The following is a 14,578-nucleotide window of genomic DNA, read 5'->3' on the forward strand; positions in this document are numbered from 1 at the left end:
TGGTGCTCTCCTCCGTTCCATTCTGGCCAGAAAGGTGCACTATTCATAGGCGAGGCTTTCATTTGGTCATTAGTCTCTATCAGCGGCCGTCTGTTAGTGTTACTGTGTGTCACAGAGCTATCTCTCTCTCTCTCTCTCTCTCTCTCGCCCCGCGGTTTGATGATGGAGAGGTAATTTCAGCTTTATGCGACTCCGGTGATGAGGGAGGGATATCTGAGAGGATGTGTGTTTCTGTCTGTGTGCACGTTCATATGAAAGCACACATCTGTCCAGTTTTTTATTTTTTCCTCCCTGTGCATGTATAAGCATGTGGACACAAGCGGGATGGGGTCCAACTCCTGGTTCTGTCCCCACCACTGAATGGGCCGTTAATGGAGAGTAATGAGGGAGTGCTTTCGTGGCAGATGTGCCCTCTCTGCATCTCTGTTTTACCCCGAGACTGTAAACCTGACCTAAGTGAGACATCAGCAGGCAGGCAGCCGCTCCCCAGCTTTGATTAAGGCCCGCATGTGTTGCAGGAATCTGAACGGTTCGTTCACAAAGTTTGCCTCATGCTGCAGTAAACCCAGGAAGTAAGAGTAAGTATCGCTCCGACATAGCACCTAGAGTCACATTAAATGACAAAAGCCCTGGCAGTGTCAGCCAGGCCCAAAATCTGTTAGAGGGCCATCTTCTTCACTGGGGTGTGAAATTATTTTAGCTCTCTCCTCATTATAGGATTTTAAAATGCATTATAGTTAGGGCTTTTATGGTGTGCCGCAGCATTAATTCAATTTGCCCCATTCACGCTTTCTTATTATCACGCTCAGTTCAAGCTACAGGGGGAGGAAGCTGCTGAGCGCTGCTCCCCGGCCTTATCTCTAAAGGATATAAACTACACTACCCAGCTCAATCAGAGCCAGCACCGACTGCTCCATCCATTCATCCACTTTCCTCTGTCGGCTCCTCTCCTTCTCTCCGGATGCTGCTTCTGGTGGTGACCTCCATCTCTCGTTCCATCTTCCACCCTTCTCTCCATTTTCTTCTGAGTTGGTGATTGATGGGGGTGGTCCGTGGAGCGCCTTCGATATCTTCCCATAGAAACCCGTGTATAGGCAAACACACACACACACACACACAGCCGATGCCAGCACACACAAACGCAAACAGAAGAGCAGCGCCAGGCAGAAGCAACAGAAGCAGCCGCGCAGGTTTAATGGGAAAACAAGCCTCAGTGTGCGGGTGAGACAGCATTAATCTATCACTGAAACCAGACCTGGGCTCTGCTTGTTTAGAACACCAGAGCAGGAGGCATTCTGGGAACACCCTATCACTATCTGCTATTGTGCAAAGACACAATAATGTGTTGAACATTGCAAATGCAATTCTGTGGAAGTCCAGCAGCAGAACGAGGCCGGTCCTGAGCCGCTCCAATGCAAATGCTGCACAGCAGATGCACATCGACTAAACACACACAAGATCGCTTTTCCCGTTGTCTGCAGTGCACGTACGCATGCACACGCCACACTAGTCACATGCATTAATGTGTAGCTCAGCATGTGACTGCATTCGGGCTTATTGGTAATGGGGGACAGTCAGAGAGGATGCGGATAAAGTCCTCATTTAGAGATCTAATCCAGTGAGCAGTCTGTCCTATGTGGACCATCATCTCCCGTCATTAGCAGCAGGCCAGCAAGATTAAACAAGATCAATGTTTATCACCCACTGTGGTCGAGAGAAGCCGAGTGTTGAAGTCCCCCACCTCGTCACCATTTATCACGATGTGTGCCGTCGCAGCTACGCTAACAACGGAAATCTATGATTAAAGCAAACACGCTGCGTGTTGTAAAGAGACGCATTAATCAACGTTAATGCCTCAAATCTGTGATAATGTTCACATGTTCACACTGGATAAGCATGATCTCATATTAATATTACTAAAAAGTGGTGCTCCATCACTGGGACTTAGTGTAAATATATGGTAATCTCACACTCAGTCCAAATATTAAGACAAGCGGACTCATTTGTAACGTTGAACACACAATTATTCATCAGGCTAACCGCACATTTAGGGACAGATCCTCAATTTAGTCTCTGACAGACGCAGCCATTTCTCAGTCGGAGATATCCATCAAAACCAAGTTACCGCACATTCATACAATTAATTATTGAAATTACGCGATCAAACAGCAGCTGCGGTGTCAGGGCATAAAGGGCACGCCTAATTATGAGTCGATAACTTGTAATAAATGGCACGCCGAACTGTGGACACAGTCGGATCAACAGACATCAGCTCTGGCTGCGAAGGAAACTCACAGAAGAACTTTAAAGTGTCGCTTCCCTTTTTTCTCTCGCTTTCATTTCCTTTGTTTCATTTGGAATAAATGGGGTTGTAAAAGCTGCAGCAAACTTAGTTCCAGGTCTTGATCCTTAATGCGTGGCAGAGGCGCATCTCTCTCTGATTCCACGGCACGGCTGGCGCTGCTAACGACACGGCAGCATCCCATCACATCCTTCTCGGCACATCATAAGACTGTTGAGACCATATGGTCTGATTAGTCCGCGGAATTAAGCCCTGCACTGTCGAGGCAGAAAGAAAGCAAGATGGAGAGACAGTCATGCACGTTCACTGGTTCCGGTGAGAACAGACACAAATTGGTAGCTGGAACACAGTTAAAGAAACACACACACACACACACACACACACACACACACACGAGCCAAGTTTGAAACAGATATAACAGAAAGGATACAGATGGGAGAAAATAACAAAAGCTCTGGTATGAGTCAGATCACAAAACAAGCATGAACACAAGCGCTCTTTGTGTTTCTTCCTTTGTGCTTTTTACTGTCTTTGCATATCTTTCCATACATCCGCCGCTCGCTCAAACACAAATCTCGTTTTAAAACTGTCTACGCAGCCTGAGACGATGCTCGTCTGCCCTTAAAGGAACTACGTTTTCTGGGCATCAAAGACACCTGCTGCTGTAATCAGCCGTCCTCACCGTGATGGAGTCGTACACTATCGCTCTGTTTCCTGGAATTGATTAAATAAACGAACCGTGAGATGGACATCATCTTCAAACACATTTTCTAATCCGAGAGCCTCAATTCCCTCGCCTTCTACACAGTCTTTTTGATCGCCAGCCAGACTAAAATTTAGCAAGAGTCTTCTGCTGCGTTTCCACCATCTCTTTTTTGCACGGCAGTCATTTTCATCTGTTCAACAAAAGCCACACTCTCACTGTGCAAATTGGTGTCCCGCAATTACTGCAATTTCTGCAATTTGTGCGCTTTACTGCAAAGCAAAGTTCATGGCATGTCAAAACATCTCACTAGGCAACTTGGCCAGCCATGTGATCTTTTTTCTTTTCCACTGCATTAAAAGTCTCCTTGTTCACACTTCAGCCAGCAAAGCTTTCAGAGTTCTGTCTGTCCTGTGTGTTTATCGGCGCCTCCTTGGGCCACCGAGAACAGGGTTTGCAACCATTGTTATGCTCAGTTAATTGGACCTTTGGGTACAAAAGGTTGAGAAATTCAAGACCAAATAGATAAATAAGCACAAGCATTGAATTCCCATGACATAACCCAGTGCTAGCTGCAATCTTCCCTTGTTCATTCTCGCCTATAGGCGGGCTTGTCTGAGAGGCTGATTCATTAGCGTGCTTCAGGACAGTTCTATCAGCCCGTGGACTCAATCACACACCTACCTCTCCGCAAGTTTGTGAACCATCAGCAACAGTCTGTCACAACCTATTCTGCGACATATAAATTGTTGTTTAAAGTGATGTTTTGTGACTGGGAGCAAAACTGCTCCTAGTTAATCAATACCACAAAATCAATCGGGCTCTCTGGGGAAATGCCACGGAGAGGCTGCCCGGCATGCAAAAAATGGAGCCAAAAAACAAGAAGTTTGAGCTGGACAGAGGAACTGGCAGGTGTGGAGGGGAGCGAGGCAGCCAGCCAGCGAACTAAAACGTCACCGTGTTCATTACAAATCTTTCCACATTTGGGCAATCACAGCAAACACAATAGCAGATGATTAAATTATGTCAACAAACCCTCAAACTGAAACCTTTGTGTCCCGCTGAGCCGGTGTCAGCGCATCATGGAATAGATTTAATAAAACTAAACCTTCTCTGCTGGCGATAAGCTGCCGGTACATTGTGCGAGCCGTGCTCATTTATCACACAGGTAGACATCGGGTTGCACAGAGGCATTCTGGGAATCTGTGCTACTGGAGGTCAGCGAGACATTTACCTGACAGCGCCTGCCTCCGTGCAAAGTCTGGAGTTGACCATGTCTGTGGTAATGGGCATCAATAATGCAGACCCTTGGCTGCATAAAAACTCCCTGTCGCCCTGACTGTCCTCGCAGCGCTGGGCCACATGCGCCACTCGCATCTCCTGCAGCAGCACACAACCAACTGGTGTGACAGCGGCGGCTGAACGCTGAGCTTTCTGCCTGGGAGCTGTGCATTAACAGAAATCAGACACATACATTCAGTTTCTGTGGCTCTAATTGTATTTTTACCCACTTGATTTAAAAACGGCTTCAGTGAACAACAAATCTCTCGTCTTCCTCCGGTTCTTGTGGTAGGATGCAATAAAACAAACGTACACTGTGGTTGTATTTTCCTGCAGTATATGCTGCAGTGTGGAAACAGACAGGAAGTTCCAGCAGATGACTTGAACGAGTCCATTTGGACAGAATGAACCGCTGCAGGATGAGCAGGGTGGTGTGGTCGGGGCTCTGCTTCAAGATTAGAAACAAAAACAGACTTTTAAAATGCATCACTCCCTCTTTACTGTGTTTTCAGCAGAACCCATTGGCAGCCTTTCTCATATGGTGTAAGACTTGCGAAACAGCTTTGTGTTGCTCTGGATGGCGTTCAGATGTGGCTCGGTTCTGCTACGCGTCCATGTTGGTCTACATTCCTGCTCGTCTACAAACCGTAGCATCAAACTAAGACTTTAAGAAGAACATGTTCTTTTTCACTTGAATTTAAAACATCTGCAGGAGACAAAAAACTAAAAACCACCCCATTGGCTGAATATCTATTTACCAACAGACGCTACAGTTTACAGATGTTCCTGAACGCCACACATGCAGGCTGCAGGAGATGCGAGCTGCAGCTGCACAGAGAAGCCTCTAGTCTCCCCTCAGCAGCTCAGACAGGTGTGTGACCACAAGGTACACCTGAAAGAGTGAAATGAGATGTTCTAACGTCAGATGTACCCAAGTTCTAACCAACTGAGTTCATCTGCAGGCGCTGCTGTCTGTGCACCTGGTCTTCTTAAAGAAAAGCACATTTTAAATGTCAGTATTGCAGTCAGTCAATCAATCAGTCAGTTAGTCAGTCAGTCAATCAATCAGTTAATCAGTCAATCAATCAGTTAATCAGTCAGTCAGTTAATCATGAAGCCAATGAGGAACCCTACCAGCAACACTGCGTTTCTCTTTTGCTAGAAGATCCTGTTCACTGTGGGACTCAGAGCCTGCACGCCAACAAACTCTGTATATTGTAAATACATGTAAAAATAACTCCAGACCTCCTTCAGCCTGGTTTCTATCAGACTGATTTGCAGAGTGGTCGTGAACAATAAGAATCGTGCATATTTCTTTTAGTATGAAGTTAAAAAAAACAAAACAACTTTAGCCTGATTTGTTTCAGGTCATTCCTGTAATGTTCCTGTTGCACGTGTGCACGCTGCGCTGTGACCACCCTGCAGCTACAGCAGGACATCATGCAGCACCAGCACGGACTCACCAGTCTGGTCTTATGTTCAGGTCAATGGTGACCTTAACAGCAGATCAGGTATCGACTAGACATGACTGACTCGTACTAAGTGCAGCTGCTGTCGCTGCCGTTATCATAAAATGTGTTTTTTCTGCGATCATTAAGTCAGGATGGGCTGCCGGCTCAGGTTTTAGTCAGCCAGGATTCCCCGGAGACGTTCCCACCCTAACCCTAACCCTAACCCACCACGATACCCGACAGCATCAGCAAATCAGGAAGACACACGACTGTATGAGTTGTGACTGTTGTCAGTGTCACGGAGCCACAACGTCTGCAGAGGGAGGATGTCGGGGGTACGGATGAGTCATGAACACCTCGGACATGGCCAACCTGGGTGCGTAGATTCGGACTCATTGGTTGTAGGTATGAGCTTGCCTTTCCGTCAGCTTCGTCCTCCTGCTGTCGTGGTGGAGAGAAACAACAGCAGCAGCAGCCGACCACACTCCAAATGTCAAGTTTTGCAGAGGCTTTGGATTGTGCAGCAAAGCAGCCCGGCTAGGTCCAGCTGAGTGGCTTATCCATTTTAATCACAGTGCTCGCTTCCCCGTTGGACCCCTGACCTCAACAGAGTACGGTTATTTTTATCCCAAAACATACAATGGGATGTATGGATGTATGTAAAGTGGACGGACGGCTCGTTGTGCTGCTTCAGACGGAGGACTTGTCGGAGAACTCTCGGGCCTCGGGCTGCCTTCCCATAAAAGTGTTCACACTTAGTTTAATTTTGTGTTAAAGAGAGCAGTGTTGTGGGATCGGTGTTGGCAGACACCTTGACTTGAAGTATTGGAGTCAGTATTGAGAGAGAAAAAGTCGACCTGACCATCCCTATTTGCTGCAACACACCGTATTCTGTCTTCCTGTCTCTCTCTCTCTCTCTTCACGCCATCCAAAGGGCAGGTCATACTTTTCTTCTTATCCTCCTTCCATTTGCCCCCCAAACAATCTCCAGACAAATACGAGCACACGTTGCCCTTTTCGCAGCTGTACAGTGCTGTTTTTTTCCCACCCCCCTCCTGCCCCGTAGCCATCCACTCGGCACTACAGGCTGGACTACATGCACACCTCATTCCCCTCCTGCCACCCCAACACTTTCTCACTTCTGCCCTCTAACCATCTGACAATTATTTTTCACCAAGCTGACCTCTCATCAGCGGTATACAACTCCCTGTCTCTCATCTGGCTGCCCTTTACTTATTTTCGTTGAGGCGTACACGGGCAGCTGGAAAAAACAAACCAAAAAAAAAAAGAGAAAGAAACAATCTCGGCATGTATTCACGCTCTCCTTCCATCTCTGTCCGCCGTCTCTCTCCTCGTCAGGCTTCTCACCTCTGCCTCGCTTAGCTCTCTGATCTGAAGTCGTTTGTCTGTGACCGAGCCCTCGGCGTCGCTGCTTGTCCTGACCTTTCTCTGCCCCTGATAGCAGCATTACTTTAAATATTCCTTCTACATGTACAGAGAGCCGTTTCCTTCCTCTCCCCGCTCCTGCTCTTCCTGCCTAATCCCATCTTTAAAAAAAATAAAATAAAATCCGCGGCACAATACGCACAACACGCCACCGTCCCTCCTACGTGGCTCCAGATACATGCTAGGACTGTAGAGAGGAGAGAGGACAGCGGGGATGTTGTTTAGACACATCCATTTGATATCTGAGACCACAGAGCAGAAATCTGATGCTGCAGGCGCGTTGCAGCTCCAAAACATGTCGTCAGAAAACAACAAATCTGAGAATGTGTGCTGCGGGGTTGGAGCGTGGACACTGAAAGGCCATCACAACACGGAGCAGCACATGACTGACACCAGGCACATCCACACACTGATGTATGCAGATGGGAAATAATCCTCATGTATAGCGAACATGCAGCCGCACACAGTGGCAGGAAAATAGAGCTTCACCACCACCGGCTTTTCTTTTCTTTTCTTTCTTTTTTTTTTTTTTTTACTAAATTTAATAAATGCAGACAGCTTTTTGTGAAATTGTTTTCTACTTAAACAAACAGCCCCTCAGTCACAAATTACAAACAAAAATGAGATCGGGTCTCTTCTCAATTCATTTCACATCACAAGGGGAATATGCAAATATGGTCGGGGGTGTGGGGGGCAAGTAGGAAAGGGGGAAATTGGATTAAAGACAGCGTGAGGCGAGATGCTGACAATGAGACAGGAAGAGAGACGAAGGCGGAAGAGAGAGTGCAGGAGAAGGTTCCCTGGAAAAATAAAAAATCAAGCCGGCTGAGGAGAGGTGATTACCACAAACTGAATGCCACCCTGCCCACAGACACCTCGCGGAGAGGAGGGAGAAACCACTCCGATATCCCCCACTTCAGCTCACACAGGACTGCACCACTTGTTCAATACTTCTCCCAACCCGTCAGATACCATTAACAGTTTCCTACTCGGGCGCAAAGGAAGCGATTCTTCGGGTGGGACAACCAGAAGCAAAAAATTCCCCACCACAAATCCAAAGTGACGTCCTCTGTGGGCCAGCGAAAATCCTTTAGAGGAAGAGCTGCAGAGATCCCTCACTGCCTCTCCTCAAAACAACACCATATAACCCGTTTCTGTGAGTCATGAGTCATGGCCTACTTCCATTGCTTTTACCTTTTCTCTTTTTTTCCTCTCATGCTGCTGGTTTGATACACAGCGGCTATGTCACAAAAATATCAGTGTTTTCTCGAGGGATTTTTGGTGTACTGAAGTTTAGAAGGTGAATATTTCTCCAGTATTAGCCGGGGGATTGTCAAGGAGAACGGAGGAGTGCTTTCATCGGGCCCGGAGCGAGAACAAACTTCTTAAATAAACAAGGTGGTACTACGGTGCTAAATCTGATGCATCGCTGTGGGAGGAGGTTTGTCAGGAGGTCTTGAAATCCCGTCTCTGTGCGTTCAGTCAGTCCTGATTAAAGCCTCTCTGTAATGTAATGACCCCTAAATGCATCTACGTCGACTCCAAACCGTCTGATGAGACGACGCAATTTCTGCTCATGAAGTTAAAGAAAGTTTTAGGATAATTGCAAGAAAAGAAATGATGTGAAAATGTTTGTTTTGCTTTAGCAAAGAGAAAGTAATTCCTTACTTTGGCTGCGTAATGAAAAACTAAGTGGTGTAATGAATCAGAGCGCTGCGATGGCGATGTACAATATCAGGATATTAGCTCACAGGGATGAACTGGGCCAAACTGGTTAAAGGATGGAAGAAGTCAGATGTGACAACGTGGTGCGTGATTGCATTAACGGAGCAAATTACTGCAGAAATCAATCGCAATGATGTCTAATTATATGAGACGTGGATAGCAGCAGCAGCATATAGCAGAGTTATGGTAAATTATTTTAATCGTATTCATAACAATGAGAAACAACAGCATTGGGTGTGTGGAGGTCTGTATATCTTCCTGGATGCCAAACTGAGGCCCAGTTCTCTGCCCCGGTACTGAAACATATTGATGAGCTACAACACGGTTCTATAATTAAAACACAGTTCAATATATTCAGCAGATAGGATGGAAAAATGTTAAATATTGAATCCGACGAGCGAGCGGGCCGATAATCAGTCAGTCGCTGGTGTTTAACCGAAACTCCTCCGTTGCTCCACTCAGCCATGTTTCAGCACTGACTCATCGTCCTGAAGCTCCCATATGGTCCCACAATCTATTTTTATTTGAGGTGTAAAGTAAAAGCTGCCACCACATGAAGATGTTTACTTCTGCCCTTCCTCCAGCTTTACAAACCAGTGAGGATGCCGGTCGCTGTCTGTGTGTGATCCTTCCCCGTCGCTGCCAGCTGCTTCCAGGTGAAGCATTCACAAAGAGCACCTGCCTCCAGATTTACTCACAAAGCTCACCAAATGTTCTGCTGTTGGCTGCAAGAGTGAACCCAACAGTCTCCCTGCACTGCCATCACCTGACAAACTGAAGACTCACTCCATCGTTTTTATTTTAATGTCACCATGACAACAGAAGCCTTGATGTGTCTGCAGCTAATGTGGCTAACGCGACTGTTAGCTTAGATCGTATGCAGACAAGTCAGAGCTCTGTGGAAACTGGAATACCACAGGACTGCCAGAGCTGGTGGGAACTTAGAGGCAGTTTAAATCAAAGACAGGACGGGTTAGAAACCTGAGCTCAGCCGGCGTTTACATCAATCTGCTTCTCTCTGTGCTCACATGAAGTCCGTTGTGATGCAGCTGAACTCCCATAAAGCTCGTCCATCCATGTCCTTTTCTGTTTTTGTTGTCAGATAACAGAACCGAACACGTTAACGGGCAGGAACCACAGAGTTGTCCCACAAAGTCTGGAGGTAAAAGCAGCATCTGTTCTGTACATTCATGTGAAGTCATCCCTCAGCGAGAAGGTAGAAGTTCATTCATGTCACCTGTCTGTCTTTACATCGTCGCTGTACAGACAGACAGAGTCTCCTTTCTCAGCTGCATTTAAAGACACTGAAAAGGTCCTTTTCAGATCGAGCCAGAACCACAAGTTCTGGTGAAATGAACCGTCTTTGCAAAGTGGACATGACAGACTTTCATTAGTTTCCTGAATATGAGAGTTTTAGTTTAAAATGCAGCACATTGGCCGTGACGCCCTCTATCTGTAGTCACCACTCCGTCTTCTCCGGCAGCGTCCCGCCCACAGCATTATCGGACTTATTACCAGCAATAGCCTGTCAACACCCACAGATGAATGCTGAGAAGTTCTCCTTTAATTAAACACCTGAAAACACAACAAAGGCATTTCTCTCTGTTCTGAACCGGAGCTTGTGTTCTTCTACATTTTGACACCAAGAGTTTAATTTTCACAGCAAATGCACATCAGTTGTGAATATCGATTATCTGTCGCCCTTATTGCTGATAATCAGAAGGCGTCAGTCGACCGCTGGTGAGCTCTCTCTCAGGAAAGTGAAAATGGACCCCATACGGAGAGTAATCCAGAGCTGCTGTTCCTCGGCGCTCTCATCTGCAGCGTGCCAGAATAATTTATCGGAGATATCTAACTGTCAAACCCGACTTTTTAATCTCCATTGGAACAGCACTAATAACAGCTCTTGTGATGGCTGCAGTCATAACACTGTGCCCACAGAAAGCGTATTAACATAAGAAAGCCTCGTACCAGTGTGATTAGCATTTCATGCCCACATTAACAAGTTAATGAACGCACTCACTATACGTTTAGTAAATCTGCCTCCACCGCTTAATAAGTGTTCTTTCCTTTTCCCCACATAGGCTGAAACCTGTGTGTTCCTGGAATAATGCAGGAGAGCAAACATCAGGCTGGAGCTCCCAAACAGAAAACTCATCACACACGTCTAAATGCTCCAGCAGAGGCAGAACATGGCGGGAACGCTAACAGAAGCTGCCATAAAACCGTGGAAGCAGCAGGACCAGAGGCTGGACGTCTTCATGATCCGTGTTGGAATGAAAGCGACGGCATGCACACGTTGAGGACCAGATGAAACAAAGTGGGACCTTTGCAGTGACGCTGCAGAGAACTCCTTGTACCATTGCAAAGGCACAGGCCGAACTTCACCGCCGTGGCTGCCTCTGAGAAACAGTCTCAGCTCTGGGATCGGTTCCTGAAGCCATGTTTTTTTCATGCCGCTGCACTGGTTTGTGTTCCAGTGTACCAATTATTTTGTCCAGCCCATGTTTGTGAATACGTCCGTCAATGTTTTTAAGGTTAGCGGCCGATGCTGCTGACTGGAATGTTGTTTGAACTGTTCTAAAGGCTGCTGCCTGACTGCGCTTTCTGTTTGACATTCAGCAGGTGACTGTCAGCACACGGACAGCTCTGTGCTACAGAGAGTTCACCGCAGTGAAATAAGTCGAGATGATGCAACACACGGGACCTCATTAAAGCCGCTGTTATCGTACCTGGGGTCAGGTTTCATATGACCATGCAGCCTCACACTTGCATGCAAACAAACACCGACAAAGACAGAGGCGCGCACACAAAGCATCGACTCTTCCTCCCTCTGATGTGCCCGTCAGCTGACTCCTTTGTAAATGAGCCATGGTGCAAATTTATTGCAACATCCAAGCGAGCCCACATGCGGAATCACATGGGAGATTAGATGAAACCTCTAAAAATAATTAAGAAACACAGCAAAAAAATGGACTCATTCTATCAGAGAGACGTGTACGCAAGGATTGGGAGCGAGACAAGCAGAAGAAAGGCCTGTCCTCCCAGACGCCCGTCAGGATTCTGTCTGGAAAGCTGTAGTCGCAGGATAAAGGACATGCCGTGCCTTTGATCAGGAGAGGAGAGTTTTGCAGGTGAGAGAGGTAAAATGGAGGAAGGTATCTGAATATCTGTCAGACTAGAGCGGCTGAATTCTGTTCCGCATCTATGAAGGAGAAGGGGAGGAAAAAGAAAAGGAACACCTCAGATTTCTGACTATTTTTGCTCTCTCTCTGAAAACCTCCAGACACCCTTTTGCAAGAATGTGTCCCAATCAGGCATGCAATTACAATCTAGAGCATGCTGTGCAATGTAGCAGCAGCAGGCAATTCAAATGAAAACAGTGCACACTGTTTCCTGCACACCGTGAGGCTCAATTACAAAGCAAATCATTTTGATTCCCTGTTTTTTTGTCTTCCTTGCTTTTAAACTTGAAGTGGAACTTTTGCAGGAAGCAACAAACAAAGCAAAACCTTGAATATCTGCCACGTTTCACCTTTCCCTCCAAGTGAGCGAGAGGCTTCCTGACTGTGGCAGTGCTACTTCAAAATCCCTGAGTGAATGAGAGGAGGATTAGAGGGGTAATGCCAGTAGATGAGAGAGAGAGAGGGTCGCAGTGGTTTGCCTCTCTGCAAGGATTAGCTCTGAAAACAACTTCACAGTCCCAAACTACGTCAATCAAGGACGTAACTCCAACCAGTCGCATAAAATTCAAAACTCATCTCCTGCTCCGTGCTACAAATGAGCTCCGACTGTCCAAACAATCATCTGAATATTTTTTGCATTTCAGAATAAATTGGACAAATATCAGAGAGCGCTGGGGGTATCTCCGGGCTGCATGTGCCCTTACTGTGGGGCATATATTTCAGGTATGCGGATGGATAAGGAGGCACACCTGTGGAATGAGCCTGCAGCTACACTGGCTGGATGTGATGGAGGCCTGCTGGGGGGTGGGGGTGGTGGGGGTCCACTGGTGAAGGGTGAGGTGTCCAGATGGTGGTTTTACATGTAATGTGCAGCCTTCCATTAGAGGAGGGCATCACGACCAGCACAATGCAAATAATTACTGGGTAAGAGGAATGGGGGAGGGAGGGGGGAGGGTATGGGGGAGGCTGGGCCCTTAAGTGCGGATTAATGGAGGAATTTTCTACACACCTCGTTTATCCTGAATCTTAACAGTGAGCTCCACGAACGGCTCTGCCTCCCTGTCCAGCCTCCGGGCGATGGTGATATCTCCAGTGTCGCGGCCCACGGTCACCGGGGAGCTGTCTGACTCCGGGTACAGCAGCTCATAGCCGGCTGACTGGAACCTGGTGGGAGTCAGGCTCGTTATGACCGAGCCGATGCCGGCGTCTTCAGACACGTTGAGGGAAACCACTGTGCCAGGGTCAAGTAACGCCCGCGGCGCGCGTCCTGCCCGCGCTGACCCCCCCAGCTCAGCAGGACGCGTCGCCCAGCGCTGTGGAGCGATGGTCACCAACACAGACCTGCTGGTCAGGGGGGGCCACCCGTGGTCTCTGGCGTACACATAGAACGTGACCTGAGACGGGAGCCCCAGGATGGAGTCGACCAGCAAAACTTCGCCTGTTTTCGGGACCACATAGAAGCTGCCGTTCCTGGGGCTGGAGATGTACGTCAACTCTGCGTTCTTCCCGCTGTCTGCGTCGACAGCCTCCAGCCTGTAAACTACGCTGCGAAGAGCGGTGGTGTCATCTAAACTTATGTGGACGCTGTCTGCACTGCGAAAAGTCGGCTCGTGATCGTTGGTATCCAAAACGTCCACTTTGACCGACGCAGCCTCGGAGAGCACCGACTCCCGGGCGCAGGTCTGGCAGCACAGACCGATGCTCAGCAGGTATTCTGAGCGAGCCTCTCGGTCTAAAACCCTGGAAGTTTTCAGCAATATATTTCCCCGTTTGTGGTGGGCGAAGGCGCGGAAATCTTCGCTGCCATTTCCATACAGTTTGAAGTGCATCCCGGAGACCGGGCACCATTTTTCCGCGTTGATGCGCCTCACCGGAATGCTCAGTCCGTTGACTTTAGAAGCCGCTGGTGAGTTCTCAAAAACATGCCCGTGAAAGAAAGCTGGTCGCTCCTGTGCTTGGTATCCAGCAGCCGGCGTCACAAGGCAGCATAACAGAACCCCCCAGATCATGTTGGTGGCAAGTTATGTACCTCCAAGCGACTCAGGGGAGGAGGGTCAAAAATCATTAAAACAGGAAGGAGAGACACTGGAGCAACGTTTCCTTCATAGTTTTCCGCGGCGCGGTCCTTCCAGGAGAGCCCTGTGAACTTTGAGCTTTCTCATCCTGGGAGATCCTCTCTGGGCTCCATGCAGCTCGGCGGCGCGCAGCCCGTCCACTGCGCTGCAGGCAGTTTGTGGTGCTCGTAGCCAGCGTTCAGCACCACAGCTCCGGACAGCGCCAAGCGCGGGGGCGTGGCGGCGCACGGGGACGGAGCTCCTCGGTGAACCCCACCCTGCGATGGTCAGGAGAGCCTCTGCCTCAGACCTCTTCACGGCGACTGAGCCTGTGCGCACGCAGCGTGTGACACATCAGCCAGCTCTGAGCGCGCAGGGCTGCTGATGGGAGGAAAACCGCTCGTTCCTTCTGCAGCCAGAGAGCCGCCGAA

The 14,578-nt window shown here is 48.1% G+C and overlaps 1 protein-coding gene across 1 annotated transcript in view; it reads right to left on the reverse strand.

Annotated features, from left to right (window-relative positions):
- The window catches only part of LOC103364000 (neural-cadherin), a 93,116-nt gene extending 79,014 nt beyond the window's left edge, over positions 1 to 14,102 (reverse strand). The window contains exon 1 of the mRNA XM_008290993.1: positions 13,103 to 14,102. Within this exon, the coding sequence (XP_008289215.1) occupies positions 13,103 to 14,102 (1,000 nt within the window). The remainder of the gene's footprint in view (positions 1 to 13,102) is intronic.
- Between the last annotated feature and the right edge of the window lie 476 nt (positions 14,103 to 14,578).

Source organism: Stegastes partitus, unplaced genomic scaffold (genome assembly GCF_000690725.1).
Source record: "Stegastes partitus isolate 25-593 unplaced genomic scaffold, Stegastes_partitus-1.0.2 Scaffold707, whole genome shotgun sequence".
In the NCBI taxonomy this organism is placed as follows: domain Eukaryota; kingdom Metazoa; phylum Chordata; class Actinopteri; family Pomacentridae; genus Stegastes; species Stegastes partitus.